The sequence below is a fragment of the Aspergillus ambiguus genome (assembly GCF_047715705.1).
Source record: "Aspergillus ambiguus strain CBS 117.58 unplaced genomic scaffold BDV59scaffold_27, whole genome shotgun sequence".
NCBI lineage: Eukaryota > Fungi > Ascomycota > Eurotiomycetes > Eurotiales > Aspergillaceae > Aspergillus > Aspergillus ambiguus.
Genome location: NW_027395540.1, coordinates 102,682 through 119,964, shown reverse-complemented (window position 1 = coordinate 119,964; position 17,283 = coordinate 102,682). Strand labels below are relative to the sequence as shown.

Below are 17,283 nucleotides of genomic sequence, written 5' to 3'. Positions count from 1 at the left end.
ACATCTGAGCCGCGCCACTTGGCAACTGCTCTGTAGCTCTCTTGGGGTCAACGTAGACCGAGGATAAGCAACAGGGGGTGAGGCTAAATCACATGTGTCCCCAAATGTCTGCAGATTGTTACGCAGAGATAGCATACTGGGGAGAACTTCGTCAAGAGTGCATAGCTCCAGAAGACTTGGTTTGAGGAGCGCGGACCCACCCGATGATCTTTCATTTATAGGCGATCGATACTATGATTAGATTGGACTCTGCATAGACAGCCCATGATTGACGTTGGATTAGCTAGAACAGGAAGTGCGTTGTCCCATTATGCCCAGACGCTTGATATCGGCCGGTTAGTCTATGTACCAGTACGCAGTACAACGCAGACGGTTGAAGATTGTCATGCGTTCAAAACAGCCCCCACCTGGTTTGCCAGCGAGGTCGCCCCCATCACACCCTCCATCTCGGCGTCGCAGTACGGCGGCTGCTCCCGGAAGTAGTACTTTTCTCCCGAGAGCTCCACTGCCAGACCATGTGGCCGCGATGCCGTTTTCCCAGTTGCATCGACCATCGCCGCGCCATTGGCAAGCAAGAGAACCACTTCAGCCACATTTTCCTTGCGGATGAACCGATCAGCGGGAAAATTCGACCATCCCTGCGCGTCGACCAGGTTGGTTCGGACAATCCCCGGGCAGAGCGCGTTGACGCGAATCCCTTCCCGAGAGAAAGTATCCGCTACAGAGCGCATAAAGCCGACCACGCCATCTGATGATCGCCAGCATAGACCGTAAGCACTAATGTAGGCCGTTGGGGGGGTCTACTCACGCTTCGAGGCAGTATAGATAGGCGAGTAGTATGATGGATACAGTCCACCACAGCTAGAAGTCATGACAAGACTTGCGCCGCGCCCAGCGGAGGGAGACAAGCGGAAGTAATGCTGTGCGATATGGGTTGTGTAGATGATGCCGTGCAGGTTCACCAGAATGGTGCTCAGGTCGGGGGCCTGCGGTGTTTTGGCGGTGGACTTTTCGAAGAAATTGGTCCGCTCTATGATTCCAGCGTTTGCGAAAGCGAAATCCAGCCGTTGACCACTTGTTGTGAAGAGGCGATCAAACGTATGAGTCAAAGCTTGGTAGTCTGTGACGTCGCAATGGTGATAGAACGTGTTAGGAAGCTCCTTGGCTGCTTGTGCACCGCGTGTCTCATCACGGTCGATGATATGTATGATCCAGTCCCCGCGTTCAGCCAGAGCCATGCCAACGGCCAGGCCAATTCCGCTGGCTTTATATCGTTGCTGTTAGGATGTAGTTCAGGATCTGCATAGTATACACTGGAACACGTTACCTCCGCCGGTAATGGCAGCAACTTGCATGGCCATGTCAGAAATTGCCCTGGACAGGAGGATGAGGGATGAAAGAAATACGCAAGTGTGGACATAATAATTGTTTCTGCAGATAAATAAAGTGTACGGAGAGATCGTCGTCGCTAAGGTCCTGAAACTGCGGCCGGTTCGGGCACTGATCCGCCGGGCGAACATCTGCCCACATTATCAAATAGCTGCTCTCGCCATTTGACTACAGTCCTAGTCCTGGGACTCTTCCTCCACTCCAATTGAAAGGTGGTATATACTGCTTGGAACGTGAATTCATAGATGCTAGCATGGTATGAAGAGTGATGAGATTAAGCAAAACAGCTATTCGGATGAAGACCCCCCAGTAAACCCAAGCTGGGGTAGCTGTCCACCGCACAAATTTCAGCCCATCATCAGAACCGCTGTCGACTTTCACGTCGCGTTTCCCCCAATTCGTATACGGCCGCCTTCCCCGTACTGTTTAGTTCCGCGGGAGGCGGATAGAGGTTAACCGGGCTGTTGTATGTCGGCGTGGGAATGTACTGTACTGCCAGGCGCTCCTTATGCTCCTGTAGCTGACGGCGGTACATGCGGCGTTGAAAGTACAGCCCGGCCAGCGCCCCGATGAAGCAGACCGCCAGGGCTACTCCCAGCCCGGCACCGACGGCCGTCGAAGTGGAATCCTCGTCACATTGTGCGTCTTCACCCGAATCTGTCGTCGTGGCGGGCCTCGTGGCGGACGTGGTGGAGGTGGAGGAGGTGGAGGTGGATGAGGTCGACGTTAAGCTGCTGCTACTGGTAGTGGTGGAGGGCAACAGCGCTGGCATGGACAGCGAAAAGGCGCCGCCGGAGCAACAGTCGTTGCCGGAATCGCTGCAGCACCAGTAACTTTTTCCGGAACCGGGACAGGGGAGCACAAAGTAGCCGTCATTGGAGCCTGTGAAGACAGTTAACTTGGTCACAGGGAGTGCGGGATCCTCCGTCTTGGGCCATGGCAACTAACCACCCACTGGGCAATATTTCGGACATGCCGAGGTGCCCCAGCTCTGCTTTGTGCAGGAGCTCTGGAAAATCAGGCCGCTGTACTCCGAATCCTGAGAATAGCAGAGTCCATTGTCGAGACAGATGTCGTTGGGGGCACCGTTCGTTTTGTTAGTGGCACAGCACGCGCTCTCTGGCTCGGATGGCTTGCACGGCTGAAAGCTCGAGTCGGCTTTTGTGCCGTCGGGGAAGTAGCATGTAGCGAGTGCTTCATGATGTATTGCTGATTGGAAGAGAATCACGGACAGGATAGTTCCAGTCAACGAGAGGAGAGTCATGATGTGTTGCCATGAGACCGGCCAGGGAGCTGGGAGGGTCTAGAGTGCATGTTTGAGAGGAAGAAAAGCCCGACGCGGAGGAACACGAACGGGGGGAAATGTTGGTTTTGGGGGCGAAGTCGAAGGATCTTGACCCGCAGGATTGTTGGTCTAGAGTGGAACATCATGCCTTGTTCTAGTTAGCGTTGACATGAAGGGTTTGCTTGTGGGGGAATCGTGTTCTATTCTGGTCAACTCCAATGTATGATAGGGGTTTATCGAGAGTATCATCATACATGAGGAATTGACTTAGTAGATATGCGAGTAGAGGGATATAACGGATTGAGATGAACTGGGCGAACTATGAAGCTATTCAAGAGACGTGCAAACCAGACAAACAGGGCAAACCCGTCAACATCACGTGCGACCATCACCAAACATCCAAAAGCTTCAACTTCCACTTCAACTCACTCAACCCACGCCACTCCCCCAGAACCATGCTAAAACCAACAATATCCCGGTGGAAGCTCCTCCATCCGCAGCACTTCCTCAAACTCACCCGCCACCATTCCACTTCCTCCGTCTCCGCCAATGAACTCTCGCACTTCAGCTCGCTGGCCAGCAGCTGGTGGGATCCCATGGGTCCCTCGCGCGTGCTCCATTTGATGAACCCCTTGCGACACGAGTTCATCGCCTCCTGTCTAACTGAATCCCCACCACCATCCCTCGCCGACACCAACACCACCACCAAAGCCAACCCGCTCCGCTATCTCGACGTCGGCTGCGGCGGGGGCATCTTCGCCGAGTCTCTCGCGCGGACCATCCCCAGCGCCAGCACGCCCTCCCCACGACCGACCGCCACCCGCGCCGCGAGCATCACGGCCATTGACCCGACGGCGTCGCTCATCCGGATTGCGCGCGACCACGCGCGCACCGACCCGCTCGTCGCGGAGCACCTGCGCAGCGGCCGCTTCGAATACCGCAACTGCACGCTGGAGGCGCTGCTGGGGGCGCAGGCACAGGAAGGAGGCCCCCCCGGCTACTACGACGTGGTGACGCTCTTCGAAGTGCTCGAGCACATCGACACCAACGCGGCGTCGTCGCCGCTGCGCTTCCTCACCGATTGTCTGCGGCTGGTGCGGCCCGGCGGCTGGCTCGTCGGGTCGACCATCGCGCGCAGCCTGCCCTCGTTCGTGGTGAACCAGGTCATCGCCGAGGCGCCGTGGCCCGTCGGGGTCGTGCCGCGCGGCACGCACGAGTGGGCCAAGTTCGTGAACCCGGCGGAGCTGGAGGGCTGGGCGCAGGAGGCTCTGATGCGGGCGGCAGATGGGGCCGCCGTGCGCGCGGGGAGTGAGGCGCTGCGTGGAATGCGCTGGAAGTGCGCCGGCGTGATGTACTTCCCCGGGCTGGGGTGGCGGATGGTGCCCGGGTCGGAGGACTGGGGGAACTACTTCTGGGCCGTGAGGAGGGGTGTGGATGGTTGATTGGGCTACGGGTGGCTTGTACGATATTGTATATTAAAATCGATGTATATTGGGAATAGAGTGTGCTCGTGCTGTATTGCAAGAATTATGCGGCATGGCGGACTAGCCGGCTACCTCCGCCTCCCCTTCCCCTTCCCCTTCTTCGGCTCCGGAACGCTGACCGTGCCCTGGACGATGTCGTCGCTCTGGCCCTTTAGCCGCTCGGACCCGCTGATGAAGAAGGTGAGGTCGCGGTTCTGCTCGGTGAGGTCGGCGTTGGCGACACGCAGCGAGTCGACCTCGGCGGAGAGATGCTCGATGCGCGCCATCAGGCTCTCGTTCATCGTCTTCTCCTCGCGCCACTCCTTCTCCATCTTGCGGGCCATGGCCTCGAAGCGGTCGGCGCGCTTCTCGGCGCGGGACTTGTCGCGCTCGAGGCCCGGCACCGTCTCGCCCGCGAGCCGGTCATACTGCGCCTGCAGGGCGTGCAGGCTGGCGGACGCGCGCTCGGCGGCGTCCTGCGCCGACGACGCGGCGGCGCTGGCCTGCGACGCCTTGTCGACGGCGCGCTCCACCACCTCCTCGAAGTAGGCGCGCTGGCTCTCCAGCTGGCTGGTGAGCAGGTGCGTGTACTCGACGCTGATGTTCTCGAGTTTCTCGCGGGGCACGGCGTCCGACCAGTCGGGCGGGTCCAGCGCACTGTGATCGGCCGCGGGCAGCTCGACCAGCTTGCCGTCGGTTTTGCTCTGGATGATGCGGTGCACGTAGGCATCGCCGACGTAGTCCCACACGCGCTGCGACGCCAGGTCCATCGCGAACGCGTGCGCCGTCTCCTTGTAGTGCGCAAACGCGTGCGCCCCGTCGTACCGCCCGCAGCCGACGTTCCCACAGATCAGACACACCCACAGGTTGAGGTCCGAGTGGCACACGTTGCATTCGGCGGGGGGCTGGTCGGCGGCCGCGACGGGGTCGTCGTCGTCGAACGCCCCGACCTGGCTTGTCTTGCGCAGGTCATCCTGCGTGTACCGACACACCGGGCAGCCGCTGCCTTTCCACTTCTGCAGACACGTGCAGTGGAAGACGTGCTGGCAGATGATGGTCAGCAGGCCGGTGGTCTCATCCATGCGCTCGAGACACACGGGGCAGGTGGGTAGCTCGATGAGGGCCGGGGTGCGCGGCGCCAGCGGGCGGGAGGAGAGCGTCGCGGACGGGATGGAGGTCTGGCCGGTCGAGGCTGCCGGGCCGGCGGGTTGCGAATCCGGGTCGACGGCCTGGATCTCGACAGTCTTGACGAAGACGACATGACATGTTTCCGGCTGCAGACGTTAGCATCCGATCAGGGCCAACAGGCAGAATGGCAACGGGGTGAGGGGATGTAGCGCACCTCCATACTGTTGAAGACCTTCCCATTCCACTCCTTCTGCCACTCGCGCGCCTTCTTCCCGCTGCGAAACTTCATCAGAACCATGTAGCGGTTCGCACGCGCGGTGCGGATCATCCGGATATGGCTGACATCATCCCTGGTGGCCTCGCCCACGAACCCGAGAAAGTCACTCGGGGACATGTACGATGGCACGGCGAGAATACACAGCGTCGTGCATTCATCGTTGGGCTGCGCGACGTCCTGCGCCGCAGTCCCGCCGACATCATCGTACGCCTGACGGGCGGCGGCGGCGGCCGACCCCTTCAGCTCCGGGGGGTAGTCCTCCTTGACCAGAGACGGGGTTTCGTGGACATCGCGGTACAGATGTACGACGCCCCAGACACTGTCGGAGGTCTGCTTGTCCAGCGGAATGTACTGACCGCGGGTGCGAAGGCCACCGAGGATGTCGGTGCCGATGCCGGTGGCGACAGGGTTATCGGGGAGGTTATTGCGGCTGTGACGCTTTGTCGACGTGGGGGGTTGGGGTTCCCGGATCATATCAATGCACTCGATGGAGACTTTGTCCAGGCGGAGGTCGGTCTCAAGGCCGGACGAGCGGGTCGGCGATTTGGTGTAGGGAGGGGTCGGGTCGCTGCGAGGGTGGGAGGAGGACGAGGAGCATCGAGAGTCGCTGCTGGATGTATGACGGGAGCTGCGACTGGACGGGGCTGAAGCCCGTGGTCGCTTCTGGAAAGGAAGAAGAGCTTCGCAGGCGGAGTCGAAGGCCAGGGACGTTGGCGACTGATCGCCGGCGCGGGAGGAGTAGCTGAGGTTGGGCTGAGGACGGGAGAAGAGTTCGATTGCGAGATGGTAGAAGTAAGAGGGCATCCCGACTCCTGCGGGATGGGCGTTAAAAGGGTGGCGTTGGGGTATGTGGATAGAGAGAGGGGGGGATAGAGAGAGAGGGAAAATGATATCGACGGAGGTGAAGATGGAATGACGACGGATGACTCCATCGGGTCTAGACCCCACGTGACCCCGCAGTGGCGACTACATGTTGCGGACGCTACGAGTACTACTGACTGAAGGACAATGATAGAAGAAAATGTATGGACTCGTTAAGTTCCATAGTTCCATTGTAGCTGGTTATCGTAAAGGAAAGAAAATGCACCAACCCGGTGCCAGATATACGTGTAAACCGTCAGAAGTCCTCAAATCAACCGAACGCCATGCAAGCCGCCCAACCCAGACCGAGTCGCAACAGCAGGGAATCAACATCGTAATCAGTTTCCGCCACGGAGACGGAGGACCAGGTGGAGGGTGCTCTCCTTCTGGATGTTGTAGTCGGAGAGCGTGCGACCATCTTCGAGCTGCTTACCAGCGAAGATGAGACGCTGCTGGTCTGGGGGAATACCCTCCTTGTCCTGGATCTTGTTCTTCACGTTGTCGATCGTGTCGGAGCTCTCCACTTCCAAGGTGATGGTCTTCCCTGTCAGGGTCTTGACGAAGATCTGCATACCACCACGGAGGCGGAGGACGAGGTGAAGGGTGGACTCCTTCTGGATGTTGTAGTCCGAGAGGGTGCGGCCGTCTTCGAGTTGCTTTCCGGCGAAAATGAGACGCTGTTGGTCGGGCGGGATGCCCTCCTTGTCTTGGATTTTCGACTTGACGTTGTCGATGGTGTCGGAGGATTCCACCTCGAGCGTGATCGTCTTGCCGGTCAGAGTCTTGACGAAGATTTGCATACCACCGCGCAGACGAAGCACCAAGTGGAGAGTAGATTCCTTCTGAATGTTGTAGTCGGACAGGGTGCGGCCATCCTCCAGCTGCTTACCCGCGAAGATCAGGCGCTGCTGGTCGGGAGGAATGCCTTCCTTATCCTGAATCTTCGACTTCACGTTGTCGATCGTGTCGCTGGACTCGACCTCGAGCGTGATGGTCTTACCAGTGAGAGTTTTCACGACTGGGGTGGCGGGTTAGTGACTCGGTGCTTGGGTGGCGAAAGGGCGAAAGGGCGGCGGGAACTTACAGATCTGCATGCCACCACGCAAACGGAGAACGAGATGGAGAGTGGATTCCTTCTGGATGTTGTAGTCGGACAAAGTACGGCCATCCTCCAGCTGTTTACCCGCGAAAATCAGGCGCTGCTGGTCAGGGGGGATTCCCTCCTTGTCCTGAATCTTGGACTTGACATTGTCGATGGTGTCACTGGACTCGACCTCCAGAGTGATGGTCTTGCCGGTGAGGGTCTTGACGAAGATCTGCATGATGAGATCGAGAGACGGTGCAGAGGAGAAGTAAGTGGTGAGGAATGAAGGTGGTGGAAGGGGTGGCTGGAGTGGTGAGAGGGAAGATAGGGAGCCAGAAGAAGATGTGGGAGAGGGAAGAAAGAGGAAGAGAGGGGAGAGAGAGAGAGACCGGTTTAAGTAGGGAGGAGCGAGAGAGGGGAGGCAACGGGGTCTTAGTCAGGGAGATAACGTGATTCCCTTCCGGCCAGTGAGGGCGATGCAGCGCTGGAAAGTACGAGAAATGCGCCTGATAGGCGTGCCTGGGCTGACTCCGGCCATTCCCGCCACTGACGCCACCATCGACCCTGGATGATTCATCTTTCTACTCCGAATGTTCGGGTTCGATACTATTCGACCTGTTTCTATTGGATACCGAGATATTGATGCATTCTATATTCTCTCTCTCTCTCTGTCTCTCTCTACATCTACGATATACTTCGATCAATCTTGGTCTACAAGGTCCTGCCGTCCGTAAGGAGACTATGACGTGTAAGGAGGGGAAGCGGATCCAAAGGGGAAGTATGGGTCAGGTGATCGTCGCATCCGTCGTCCCCACTTCTCTTCTATTACCCCAGGACGTTCGGCATCTACCCAGGTATGGCCTACATACCCAAGTACTCAGTACCTAGTAGGCAGACCGAGGTAGATAGTCAACCACCCATACTATTGAACGCTTTTCATTCGTCATAACGATCATGATCTCAACAAACATCCAGGCTGAAATACATCCCACCCCAATATAGAAACACCAAGCCACACTCCACTCCACTCCACGATCCAAATCAATTCAGATCTCACAAAAAGAGAGAAATCCACGCTCGACAAAATCATCCCGCTGGAGATCTAGCCTCCACGGACAGTCGTGACTGACCATATAATATCATAACATTCGTGATCCTCATCATCGCGCTGGTAGATACGGTGCGACAAAGGTATACGACGGAGAAGGGAAAGACGGTCATATAAAACATCAAACAAAGCACAACGGAGCACAAATCAGAGAATCAGAGTCAAACAAGGAGAGAATCAAAAGCCAAAGAAAGACCGAGATGCTAAACACGAACGAACGCGTCGCTAGGGCTGCATGCATGCGTGTCATAATCGTCAGGTCGGCATCTCATCGTGTCGTGTCATGGGTTCCCTTGCCGTGATGCAAAGGCCGTAAGAAAGACACAAGTCCCAACTCATCTAGTTGGCGCGAATTACCAGTCGCGACAGGAACTTGTTCGAGAGGCAGTCAAAGTCACTGCGGTTGAATTTGGAGGCTGACCGGCCCCGCAGATAGCTCTCTGTTGTGGCGTTAGCGGATGACTTCCTCCCGGGTTGATCTCTCTCTCTCTCACCATATTGAGTGACATGTTGACGGACTTCCGTCATCGTGTTGCACACGTCCGGGTTCGAGTGCAGCAGGTGATGGTGCTTCTGCGTCTCCCAATCGGTGAAGGCGGGGAGCTTCTGGGAGATGGCCTGGAACAGACCCACTATCACCCCCACCGGGGTGGTCTCCATGTCATTGCAGAACTTTTCGACCGCCGCGGCATCCTTCGCACGTTAGGACACATATAATGACACCACCGCAACGGAAATGAAACTCACCGGAGTACGGTAGTGGCTATCAAACTGCATCTCCTCCCACACCGCCAACAGAATCGACGCCAGGATGAAAATCGTCGGCCAATTCTTCAGCTTGTCGCCACTGTACACGCTAGAGTAGAGACCCGACAGCTCCTCCAGAACGTCCTTCTGCAGCTCTCGCCACATATTGGCCATGGCACACTTGATCTGGAAGTTGATCATCACGGGCGCCATGGTCTTGCCCCGGAACTTGGACGACTCGTCCTCGATCTTGCCGAGGAAGCTCTCTTCCTCCCCCAGGCCCTCCACCATGGTGACGTGGAGGGTCAGGTTGTACGCAATGATGAGTTTCAGCGCCTTCCGGATGACCGGCAGCTTGGTGCGGAAGTAGTAGCGGAAGGCAGTCTTCAACATCTGCGTCAGGAACGGGGTCCCCTCAAAGTAGTCGTCGACGAACTTCTCAAAGGTGCCGTTGCCATCGATGTGACGATCCAGGTAATCCGACAACATGGCGTGCGAGATGCCTTCCATGCCGGCGGACAGCTTGGCGGTTTCCACCTCGTGCTGCGTGGGCTCCCGCTGCATGGTCTCGACCCAGTCGACGCTGAAGCACTGCTCGTCGCGGACATACACCTCGCGGGCATTGATGGGGAGCACCTGGCCGTAGCCGTGGGTGATAAAGAGGAGTCTCTCGTGCTCGGAGAATCCTTTGATGTTGCCCACGGAGAAACCCAGGCTGATGTGGCGTTCGTAGTCGGCCTTCCAGTCCTTCATGAAGTAACCGATCTCCTTGATGTCGATGCGGGTGCAGGGGACCTGCCACAACCGCGCATGGGACGGCTGACAGCCGGCACAGGGTTCACCTTTGTCGCACTAGGAGAGTCAGTGGGAGTCCTGACGGGAGGGGGAACACCATTCTTACTGTTTTCTTGAGGAACTTGCAACGCAGACAGGCCCTCAGTTTGCGGATTTCGCTGGCTTGCTTGCGCTGGTCGGGCTTCAACGGCCCCTTGCGCTTTCCGATGCGCTTCTCGGTCTCGGGCTTCCCACTCTGCGACTGCTTGCGCACCTTGGTTTCGGCGGTTTTGGCCGCGATGGGGCTCTTCCGCGACGGTCTCCGACTCGGCGGGGAGGCCGAGGAGGCCTGGGAAGAGCCGGCGGAGCGGGTGGGCGAGGACGACTTCTTCACGGGGACGGGGATGGGCCGCACGATCGCCACAGGGCTGACGGCGGTGGGGGACTGAGAGCCGTGGGACGTGTGATCGTAGGAGACGCGGCGGGCCAGGGGGTTGGCAAAGGCGGCGTCGAAGTGGGCGTCGGAGCCCGGCGAGTTTGCCGGGTTGGAGATGTCGACAAAGCTGCTGTAGGAGGTGGAGTAGGACGACTCGGAGAGGCTGCGGTCATGCAAGGTCTGTGTGGGGTTGACGAAGATACCCTGATCCGGGAAGGAGTAATCGGCGGAACGGCGGTCGATGGTGGCCCAGCCATTGTCACTACTGGAGCTGGTCAAGGAGCGAACCTCGAGGTAGGTGTCGGTCGGGGAGCTGCTGTCGAGGACGTTCTGGGGGGCGGAGTAGGAGAGGCCCTCCGGAAAGGACATCAGGTCGGGGTTGAGGTCCTGATAGGGGAAGGGGACCATGTCGACCGGAGCGGAGAGCGGCATGTAGGGGCCGTCGAGCAGACCGGTACTCATCTGGCCCTGCGGAGGGGGCATGAGGTCGACAGGAGAGGAGTGGATGGACATGCCATAGCTGGAGGACGGGAAGTGGGCAGCGGCGGAGGCCTCCTCGGGGGAATACTGCAGATGAGGCTGGAGATGTTGAAAGTGCCAGTCAACCATGAGATTGGAATCTTGAGCCACGGCGGAGTCAAAGGGGTGGTGATGAGGGCCGGTAGTCTGCAATGGCGAGATCTCTCGGGGTTCCTCGGAGCGATGGGAGGCTACCGGCCACGACTGCGAGGGCAGATAGTTTCTCGAGTCATAGTCCAGGCCGATGAAGCCATCGCTGGACAAGTCGACATTTGACATGGTCGATGGAGAGGGATTGGGAAAATGGTACCGCCGGGGTAAGATCTGAAAGAGGAGGGAATCAACCCAGAGCAAATGGGGGAGGGAGAAAACAATCACACACAGGACAGGAAAAGAAATGCACGAAAAGAAAAAGAACAAAAAGAAAAGAAAAAAAAGGAGGTCAGTAGGGGGCGGTGATTGAGAGGGAAGAGGTGGTACAAAAGACAAATAAAAGCGAGAAGAGAGAAGAGAGAAGAAGAGAAGAGGAGGAGGAGGAGAAGAGGAGAGGATGATGGGGCAAAGCAGCGGTGAGCGGGAGAATCAGCGGAGGTGGGGCACATGACCTAGTACAGTATCTGTACTGATGGGATGATTCGGATTGTGTATTATATGGATATTATATCCTACGTTTATATTTACTACATATCTACCTACATCCATATCCAGATCGATCAATGGGTATACTATATTATACTATATCTATACTACATCTCTATCTGGGTTGTACCGTGGTCGGTGGTGGATAACCGTACCGACAAAACATATCTTACCGCCATCGCTCCACCCATCGCCTCCATTACCACTAGACTCCGTTTGGCGCCGTATGGCTAATCGCCGGCCACCACGACCGGCTCCTTTGGGACTAATCAGATAGTCGGCGATCACGATGGTGGCAAACGATCATCCAACCCTATCCGACTCGCTTTCCCCTCCCAACCTCCACTCTCAGTCCTCAAGGTCTTACCCGGTTCCGGATTACCAGGATTACCTCACCCGTTTCCTAATCCCCCCGGCAAGTGATACATCCAAAATGCTTCTCAACATTCTCGACCTGCAGCCTCCACGGGGCCTTGACCTCTGGCGAGCGTTAGGGCCGTAAGGGGGCACCACCTGCATATGAGATCAAGCCCGTGGCCTCCACCACTGAGAAATCACTGGCTCCGGCGTGCTGACTCGCATCGTGCCACGCCAGCGTCAACCTGTTCCGCGCCAACTCTGCAGCCCCCAGGTGGTCAGAGCGAGCTCGTGGTTCAGACACTGGCCGCGAGGACCTACCCGCACAGATGTCGAGCAGTGCATGCAAGTTCTGAATCCCTGACACATTCTATTCTTGTCTGTGGTTTGATCTTGCTGGGTTGAATTGGATTATTCTTGTAGATCAGACATGATTCACTCAGTAGTCCCCCGTTGGGTTTATATATATCAACTGCAGTACTAAGTAGTTGACCGTGCTGACTAACCCAGAAGTATTCGCGTACCTACTAGCTATACCGACGTCCTTATACTACTATTCAGTACACTTCAATCTTCCTCCATACTCCATAATCCGATTGAGTACTCCATCGACTTGTACTCGGAGTAGATATGGCTACCGCTACTACCCCACCAGACCGCCTTCCCCATCCGTCCAAACAATGAGCGTGACCGCGGGGAACGTCCGCATCGCTTTATTGTTGATCGCCTCCGAACCATATCCACCTCTCTTCCACCTCCCATTCTTCTCCCGCCTCCATCGTGAGAGGAGTTTACATATATGGCCTGTCCATTCGTTTCGTCTTGACTAGACCGTCATTAATGCCTCTCATCGCGGCCACCGGGAAAAATCGTCACCAGGTCCGCTTCTCCTCCGGTAGAACCTCCAACTCGACTCTGCGACCTGCAGCCAAATCCCGTGATCTTCAATCGCGCAGGGAGTCTGTAGCCATGGAGGAATCTTCCTCCCCGGGTCCTGTCCCCGCGCTCTTCACCGAGTCGCCGCTCCTCCAGGACTCCCTCCCCACTGAGACAACCGATCTCCAGAATGAGACCATCAACAAATGTCTCCCGTTCCTCAAGGGCCTCCACAAGACCCAAAAAGGTCCCTTCAATTCGCATGGTGTGCCCGCCCTGAAACGCGACGAGCATATCGGCTACCTGTATGATTCCCTAGAGGACTATCCTGCCGGCTTTGTCGCCATGGATTCAAGCCGTCCCTGGATGGCCTACTGGGCCCTGGCCGGCTTGAGCCTGCTGGGCGAGGACGTCACCAAGTTCCGTCAACGGTAAGCACCCGACTCTTTGTTTGGCTGGCTGTGCAGCTGTCCCGCCGCAATTAAACCCTAATCATCCCCCCCAGTATCATTTCCACATTTGGTCCCATGCAGAACCCTACCGGGGGCTTCGGCGGCGGGCATGGTCAAATGTCTCACTGCGCGTCCAGCTACGCCGCCGTGCTATCGCTTGCCATGGTCGGGGGTGGGGAAGTCTTCCAGTTGATTGATCGAAGAGCCATGTGAGTCGTCTGCGTGGACCCCAATTTCATCCGCGCCGTCTGCTAATTCGACCAGGTGGGAGTGGCTGGGGAGGTTGAAGCAGCCGGACGGTGGCTTCCGAGTGTGCGAGGGCGCGGAAGAGGATGTCCGGTAATCATATGCCTGGGCCCTTCTCACGGAAGCCCGCGTTGCTAATAGCTGGACTAGTGGTGCCTACTGTGCGATGGTTATCATCTCGCTGCTGGATCTCCCGCTTACACTACCCGCCGAATGCGAAGCTCGTAAAGCCGGGCTCGAGACCTTCACGAGTGGCCTCTCGGACTATCTGGCTCGCTGTAAGAACGCCTCTACCAGACCCCCTGACCCCGTCGAACGCCACTGATGACACCCTGCAGGCCAAACGTTTGAAGGTGGTATCTCCGGGAGTCCCGGGTCTGAAGCTCACGGCGCCTACGCGTTCTGTGCTTTGGCGTGCCTCAGCATTCTCGATAAACCCGAGATCTCCATCACCAGGTAAGCCGCGCCGAACACAACCCTCGTGTTCGTGTCCTGATCGTCCGACCAGATGCATGGACATCCCCCTGCTACTCTCGTGGCTTTCCTCCCGACAGTACGCCCCCGAAGGAGGCTTCTCCGGAAGGACCAACAAACTCGTCGATGGCTGCTACAGTCATTGGGTGGGAAGTTGCTGGCCGCTGCTCCAGTCCGCCCTGGACGGCACGCAGTCGGAAACCGGTCCCGCGTCAACGGCGGTTGGGGACCTGTACAGTCGCGAGGGCCTGACTCGATATATCCTGGGCTGCTGCCAGGGTAAGGATGGGGGGCTTCGTGACAAGCCGGGGAAGTAAGTCATCTCCCTCCCCGCCTTCGTTTTTTTTTTCAACGACGCTGACGCCGCGTCCCCAGACATGTGGACTCGTATCACTCCTGCTACACGCTCACTGGTCTGAGCATGGTGCAGTACCGCCACTACTACACAGATGTCAGCGCGAGCGCCCAGGCGGATTGTCCCTCGGCGTTTTCGTGGAAGTCGCTACCAATTAAGACGGCGCCCGTCGAGAATCCGGCGGATGTCAATGTGTTTGACGAGAGCGACCGGCTGACAGCGTTTCACCCTATATATGTGATTCCGCATCGGGCGGCGGAGGAGATGCGACTCTGGTTTGAGAATGACCCGCTGGAGGTTTGACCTGTAGATTGATCTGTCTGTACCATAACGCATGTAATATCATTTGTTCCAAGTCTGGAGGTCGTACCAACTGCCGTGATATTATACATGCATCGCGGGGCGGTTATTTCTGTCCAATGATGGCCGCCTACGCTGATGTCCTGCAACACGACGCATCGCCTGCTCGTCAACTCAATCACGACCCGGGCTTTCTTCTACATTTTTGACGATAATGGCAGACCAAGGGAACAGACATGACCTGCATGCCCATTGTGTCAGTATCACAAGCCAAACCAGACCGATACCCACGGCGTCGCGCCGGCAGAGTCAGAGTAGGGTTCGAGGGGTGGCGCAAATTGCAAATTAAATCCTCCGAGCCAGTCATCGGAAAAGACTTGCTGATAGCCTCGACAAGGTTATCCTCTACCGAGGAATGCCAGAGCGTGGTGGACATGGATTTCCCCGCCGCACGAAGCGAAAGTGCCAACTCATCAGTGCATCCGACGTCTGTGTCAACCCACGAAAACGGCTGGCCCGGCGCTAGTCCAGCAGAAAGGACTGCTTTCACGAGGCAAACGAGCGTCGACGATGTGGGTGTTGGAGCGTCAGAGCTCGGTGGTCCATGGACAGGGACGGACGGACAGACGTCTGCCAACGGCGTTGTAGGACGATTGACGAAGGCTGAAATTGCTGCCATCGCACGAAAGGGCCCGAGGAAGCGGTCAATAACACCATGGAGGGGCCACTCGTCGGATTACTTACCGAGTCATGGATCATCGTGATCGTCCTGGGCATTGGCCTGGACGCAGAGTTTCGACTTACGAGGGGCATCGGATTGATTGATCGCAATTAATTCCTGTCATGTTCGAACCGTCGCCAGAATTGACATTCCTCCTGGGATTCCGACAGGGTCTGTCTGCGCGACATGAGCGCCATTGCCATATGAATCATCATTCTGTGCATTAGTCCCGTGCCCAACAGGGTTTCTTTCTCCCTGCTGCATTCCCTCGATGCCTTTCATTTCATCCATCCCACTGCGGGGTACCCCTCCCTCGGACCCTCAGGAAGCAGGCAAACACCGTAACATGGTTCCTATCAAGGCCCTCTCGATCCACGCCCAGAGACCCGGCTCGCCTTCTGCAGGATTCGAAGGGGAGGCACCACCTCGCGGAACTTATCGTCGTTAGCCGCCTAGATCGGCGGCGAATTACACCGTGGCAGATGGACCAGGTCGTCTTGATCTACCAGTGCTGGATCACTGGTGAGTAGCCATGCCAGCGCATCATGGTTCCCACGACGGCTACCGCGTCGTCGACTCCAACCCGGAAACTGGTTGAGACGGACGCAAACCTAGACGACCAGAGGTCCGCTCTGGGTCGTGGAATTGACTGTTACCTTTCCGATGGTCCAACCAGTCCGGACGATCAATTGGACCGTTGAACGTAGGAATTCCTTCGAGGCCCATAGGAAATTGTCCGATTTTAATATTTCGTTCTTTTGGGTTATTTTCTTCATTTCCCTTTGTGAAGTTGACCTGCTAGAGCCCCACCCGTTTTTGCGAGCGGATTATACATGGCCAGCATGTTCACGCTGGCCCATCTGTCGTTTCTTTTTTTTTTTCTTTCCTGTCTATCTATCTGGCCGTTGTCGCCAGTCTGGCATGTCATCTTCCATCCGCCGCTAGTCCCTAGTCCTTCTCCCGCGCCCTTTGTTTGTTCGCATCCATCCACCCTCCTCCCCGTGGCATTGGGCACCGAAGAGCCATTGCCCATTGACAGGCGGATTTCCGAGCATTGGTGTGATCATCCGGGGCTTAGTGCAGTATCACGCCGTCCGGGCAGCGAATACAGATCGGTCGTTCCTTGGGAGTGCTCCTCCATTGGACACGGTCCGTCGTCACGATGTACTATATTCTCTACCTTGCGAGTATGTAGATTTCTTGGTGGTTCTGCCTCGCCCCGGCCGTGATTGGACCCGATGGGTTGTTTTCTTTTCTCATTCCTCATCCGCCACCCGGACCGGGACCGACCTCGCCCTAGCACAGGCACCACCAGCACCAACAGACAAATAACCAAAATCACAGGTCTCTGTCGCCGCCGGCGCTGGCCAGAACCGGCCTACGAATCCTACGCCGTGCCGACAGGGTACACATGTATCGTGCGGGTCAACAACCGCGAATACCAGACAGACGAGGTGTGTGCGTCGGCGACGCTGGCGCGCGAGAACGCCGCCATGCGTGCGTACCTCATCTGCCGCAACTTCTCCGTCAACGACGGCATGTACCCGGCGGGCCACGACCACGGCGGCGTCCTGCAGGGCATCCCCGTGGCGATTGGCACGGGGCGGCGCAGTCACTACGGCGACGAGGAGGACTTTTCCACGCCGTCGACGGGAAGCAGCGGCGGGAGCAGTCCTGAGCGGTATGAGTATCCTGTGCGGGGACATGCACTGGCCTTGGGACCTCGCTGAGGAGCCGATGGGGAGGTACGGGATGGAAGGGACGGGGGTTATGAGATACGACTGATGACTTG

At 57.3% G+C, this 17,283-nt stretch overlaps 8 protein-coding genes across 8 annotated transcripts; 4 read left to right on the top strand and 4 right to left on the bottom strand.

The window, feature by feature from the left end:
• Positions 1-315: 315 nt before the first annotated feature.
• BDV59DRAFT_73846 (NAD(P)-binding protein) lies at positions 316-1,400 on the bottom strand. The gene is made up of 3 exons (XM_073697006.1): positions 1,328-1,400; positions 809-1,264; positions 316-748 (listed from the first exon to the last, which is right to left on the bottom strand). Exons 1-3 carry the CDS (start codon positions 1,359-1,361, stop codon positions 384-386), a joined length of 855 nt encoding a protein of 284 aa, XP_073545833.1. The 5' UTR covers positions 1,362-1,400; the 3' UTR covers positions 316-383.
• Positions 1,401-2,159: 759 nt separating this feature from the next.
• On the top strand, positions 2,160-4,116 carry BDV59DRAFT_194533 (3-demethylubiquinone-9 3-methyltransferase; the record flags this gene model as incomplete). Its single annotated transcript, XM_073692413.1, has 2 exons — positions 2,160-2,174; positions 3,160-4,116. 2 exons carry the CDS (start codon positions 2,160-2,162, stop codon positions 4,114-4,116), a joined length of 972 nt encoding a protein of 323 aa, XP_073545832.1.
• Positions 4,117-4,167: 51 nt separating this feature from the next.
• On the bottom strand, positions 4,168-6,423 carry BDV59DRAFT_209238 (putative RING and UBP finger domain protein). The gene is made up of 2 exons (XM_073695357.1): positions 5,480-6,423; positions 4,168-5,411 (listed from the first exon to the last, which is right to left on the bottom strand). The coding sequence occupies exons 1-2, from the start codon at positions 6,344-6,346 to the stop codon at positions 4,227-4,229; spliced, it is 2,052 nt and encodes a 683-aa protein (XP_073545831.1). The 5' UTR covers positions 6,347-6,423; the 3' UTR covers positions 4,168-4,226.
• A 128-nt stretch (positions 6,424-6,551) lies between these two features.
• Positions 6,552-7,935, bottom strand: BDV59DRAFT_183163 (ubiquitin family protein). The gene is made up of 2 exons (XM_073690446.1): positions 7,488-7,935; positions 6,552-7,421 (listed from the first exon to the last, which is right to left on the bottom strand). Exons 1-2 carry the CDS (start codon positions 7,723-7,725, stop codon positions 6,742-6,744), a joined length of 918 nt encoding a protein of 305 aa, XP_073545830.1. The 5' UTR covers positions 7,726-7,935; the 3' UTR covers positions 6,552-6,741.
• A 999-nt stretch (positions 7,936-8,934) lies between these two features.
• On the bottom strand, positions 8,935-11,350 carry BDV59DRAFT_194530 (Zn(II)2Cys6 transcription factor domain-containing protein; the record flags this gene model as incomplete). The annotated part of the gene is made up of 4 exons (XM_073692412.1): positions 8,935-9,035; positions 9,090-9,288; positions 9,343-10,194; positions 10,244-11,350. 4 exons carry the CDS (start codon positions 11,348-11,350, stop codon positions 8,935-8,937), a joined length of 2,259 nt encoding a protein of 752 aa, XP_073545829.1.
• A 1,340-nt stretch (positions 11,351-12,690) lies between these two features.
• On the top strand, positions 12,691-14,890 carry BDV59DRAFT_73547 (CAAX farnesyltransferase subunit beta RAM1). The gene is made up of 7 exons (XM_073697003.1): positions 12,691-13,374; positions 13,449-13,604; positions 13,660-13,734; positions 13,792-13,919; positions 13,980-14,097; positions 14,150-14,428; positions 14,491-14,890. The coding sequence occupies exons 1-7, from the start codon at positions 12,908-12,910 to the stop codon at positions 14,771-14,773; spliced, it is 1,506 nt and encodes a 501-aa protein (XP_073545828.1). The 5' UTR covers positions 12,691-12,907; the 3' UTR covers positions 14,774-14,890.
• BDV59DRAFT_73548 (uncharacterized protein) lies at positions 14,891-15,648 on the top strand. The gene has a single exon (XM_073697004.1). It carries the CDS (start codon positions 15,007-15,009, stop codon positions 15,532-15,534), a length of 528 nt encoding a protein of 175 aa, XP_073545827.1. The 5' UTR covers positions 14,891-15,006; the 3' UTR covers positions 15,535-15,648.
• Positions 15,649-16,653: 1,005 nt separating this feature from the next.
• BDV59DRAFT_194528 (uncharacterized protein) lies at positions 16,654-17,221 on the top strand (the record flags this gene model as incomplete). The annotated part of the gene is made up of 2 exons (XM_073692411.1): positions 16,654-16,678; positions 16,836-17,221. 2 exons carry the CDS (start codon positions 16,654-16,656, stop codon positions 17,219-17,221), a joined length of 411 nt encoding a protein of 136 aa, XP_073545826.1.
• Positions 17,222-17,283: the final 62 nt, after the last annotated feature.

Bases quoted from the DNA above. Each gene is read 5' to 3' on its own strand.
- BDV59DRAFT_73846 (XM_073697006.1), bottom strand. From the start codon at position 1,361: ATGGCCATGCAAGTTGCTGCCATTACCGGCGGAG. The intron at 1,265-1,327 runs GTAACGTGTTCC...AACGATATAAAG, and splicing joins TGCTGCCATTACCGGCGGAG to CCAGCGGAATTGGCCTGGCC. The intron at 749-808 runs GTGAGTAGACCC...GGCGATCATCAG, and splicing joins TATCTATACTGCCTCGAAGC to ATGGCGTGGTCGGCTTTATG.
- BDV59DRAFT_209238 (XM_073695357.1), bottom strand. From the start codon at position 6,346: ATGCCCTCTTACTTCTACCATCTCGCAATCGAACTCTTCTCCCGTCCT. The intron at 5,412-5,479 runs GTGCGCTACATC...TAACGTCTGCAG, and splicing joins AGGTCTTCAACAGTATGGAG to CCGGAAACATGTCATGTCGT.
- BDV59DRAFT_183163 (XM_073690446.1), bottom strand. From the start codon at position 7,725: ATGCAGATCTTCGTCAAGACCCTCACCGGCAAGACCATCACTCTGGAG. The intron at 7,422-7,487 runs GTAAGTTCCCGC...CCGCCACCCCAG, and splicing joins GCGTGGTGGCATGCAGATCT to TCGTGAAAACTCTCACTGGT.
- BDV59DRAFT_73547 (XM_073697003.1), top strand. From the start codon at position 12,908: ATGCCTCTCATCGCGGCCACCGGGAAAAATCGTCACCAGGTCCGCTTC. The intron at 13,920-13,979 runs GTAAGAACGCCT...GACACCCTGCAG, and splicing joins CTCGGACTATCTGGCTCGCT to GCCAAACGTTTGAAGGTGGT. The intron at 14,429-14,490 runs GTAAGTCATCTC...CCGCGTCCCCAG, and splicing joins CTTCGTGACAAGCCGGGGAA to ACATGTGGACTCGTATCACT.
- BDV59DRAFT_73548 (XM_073697004.1), top strand. From the start codon at position 15,007: ATGACCTGCATGCCCATTGTGTCAGTATCACAAGCCAAACCAGACCGA.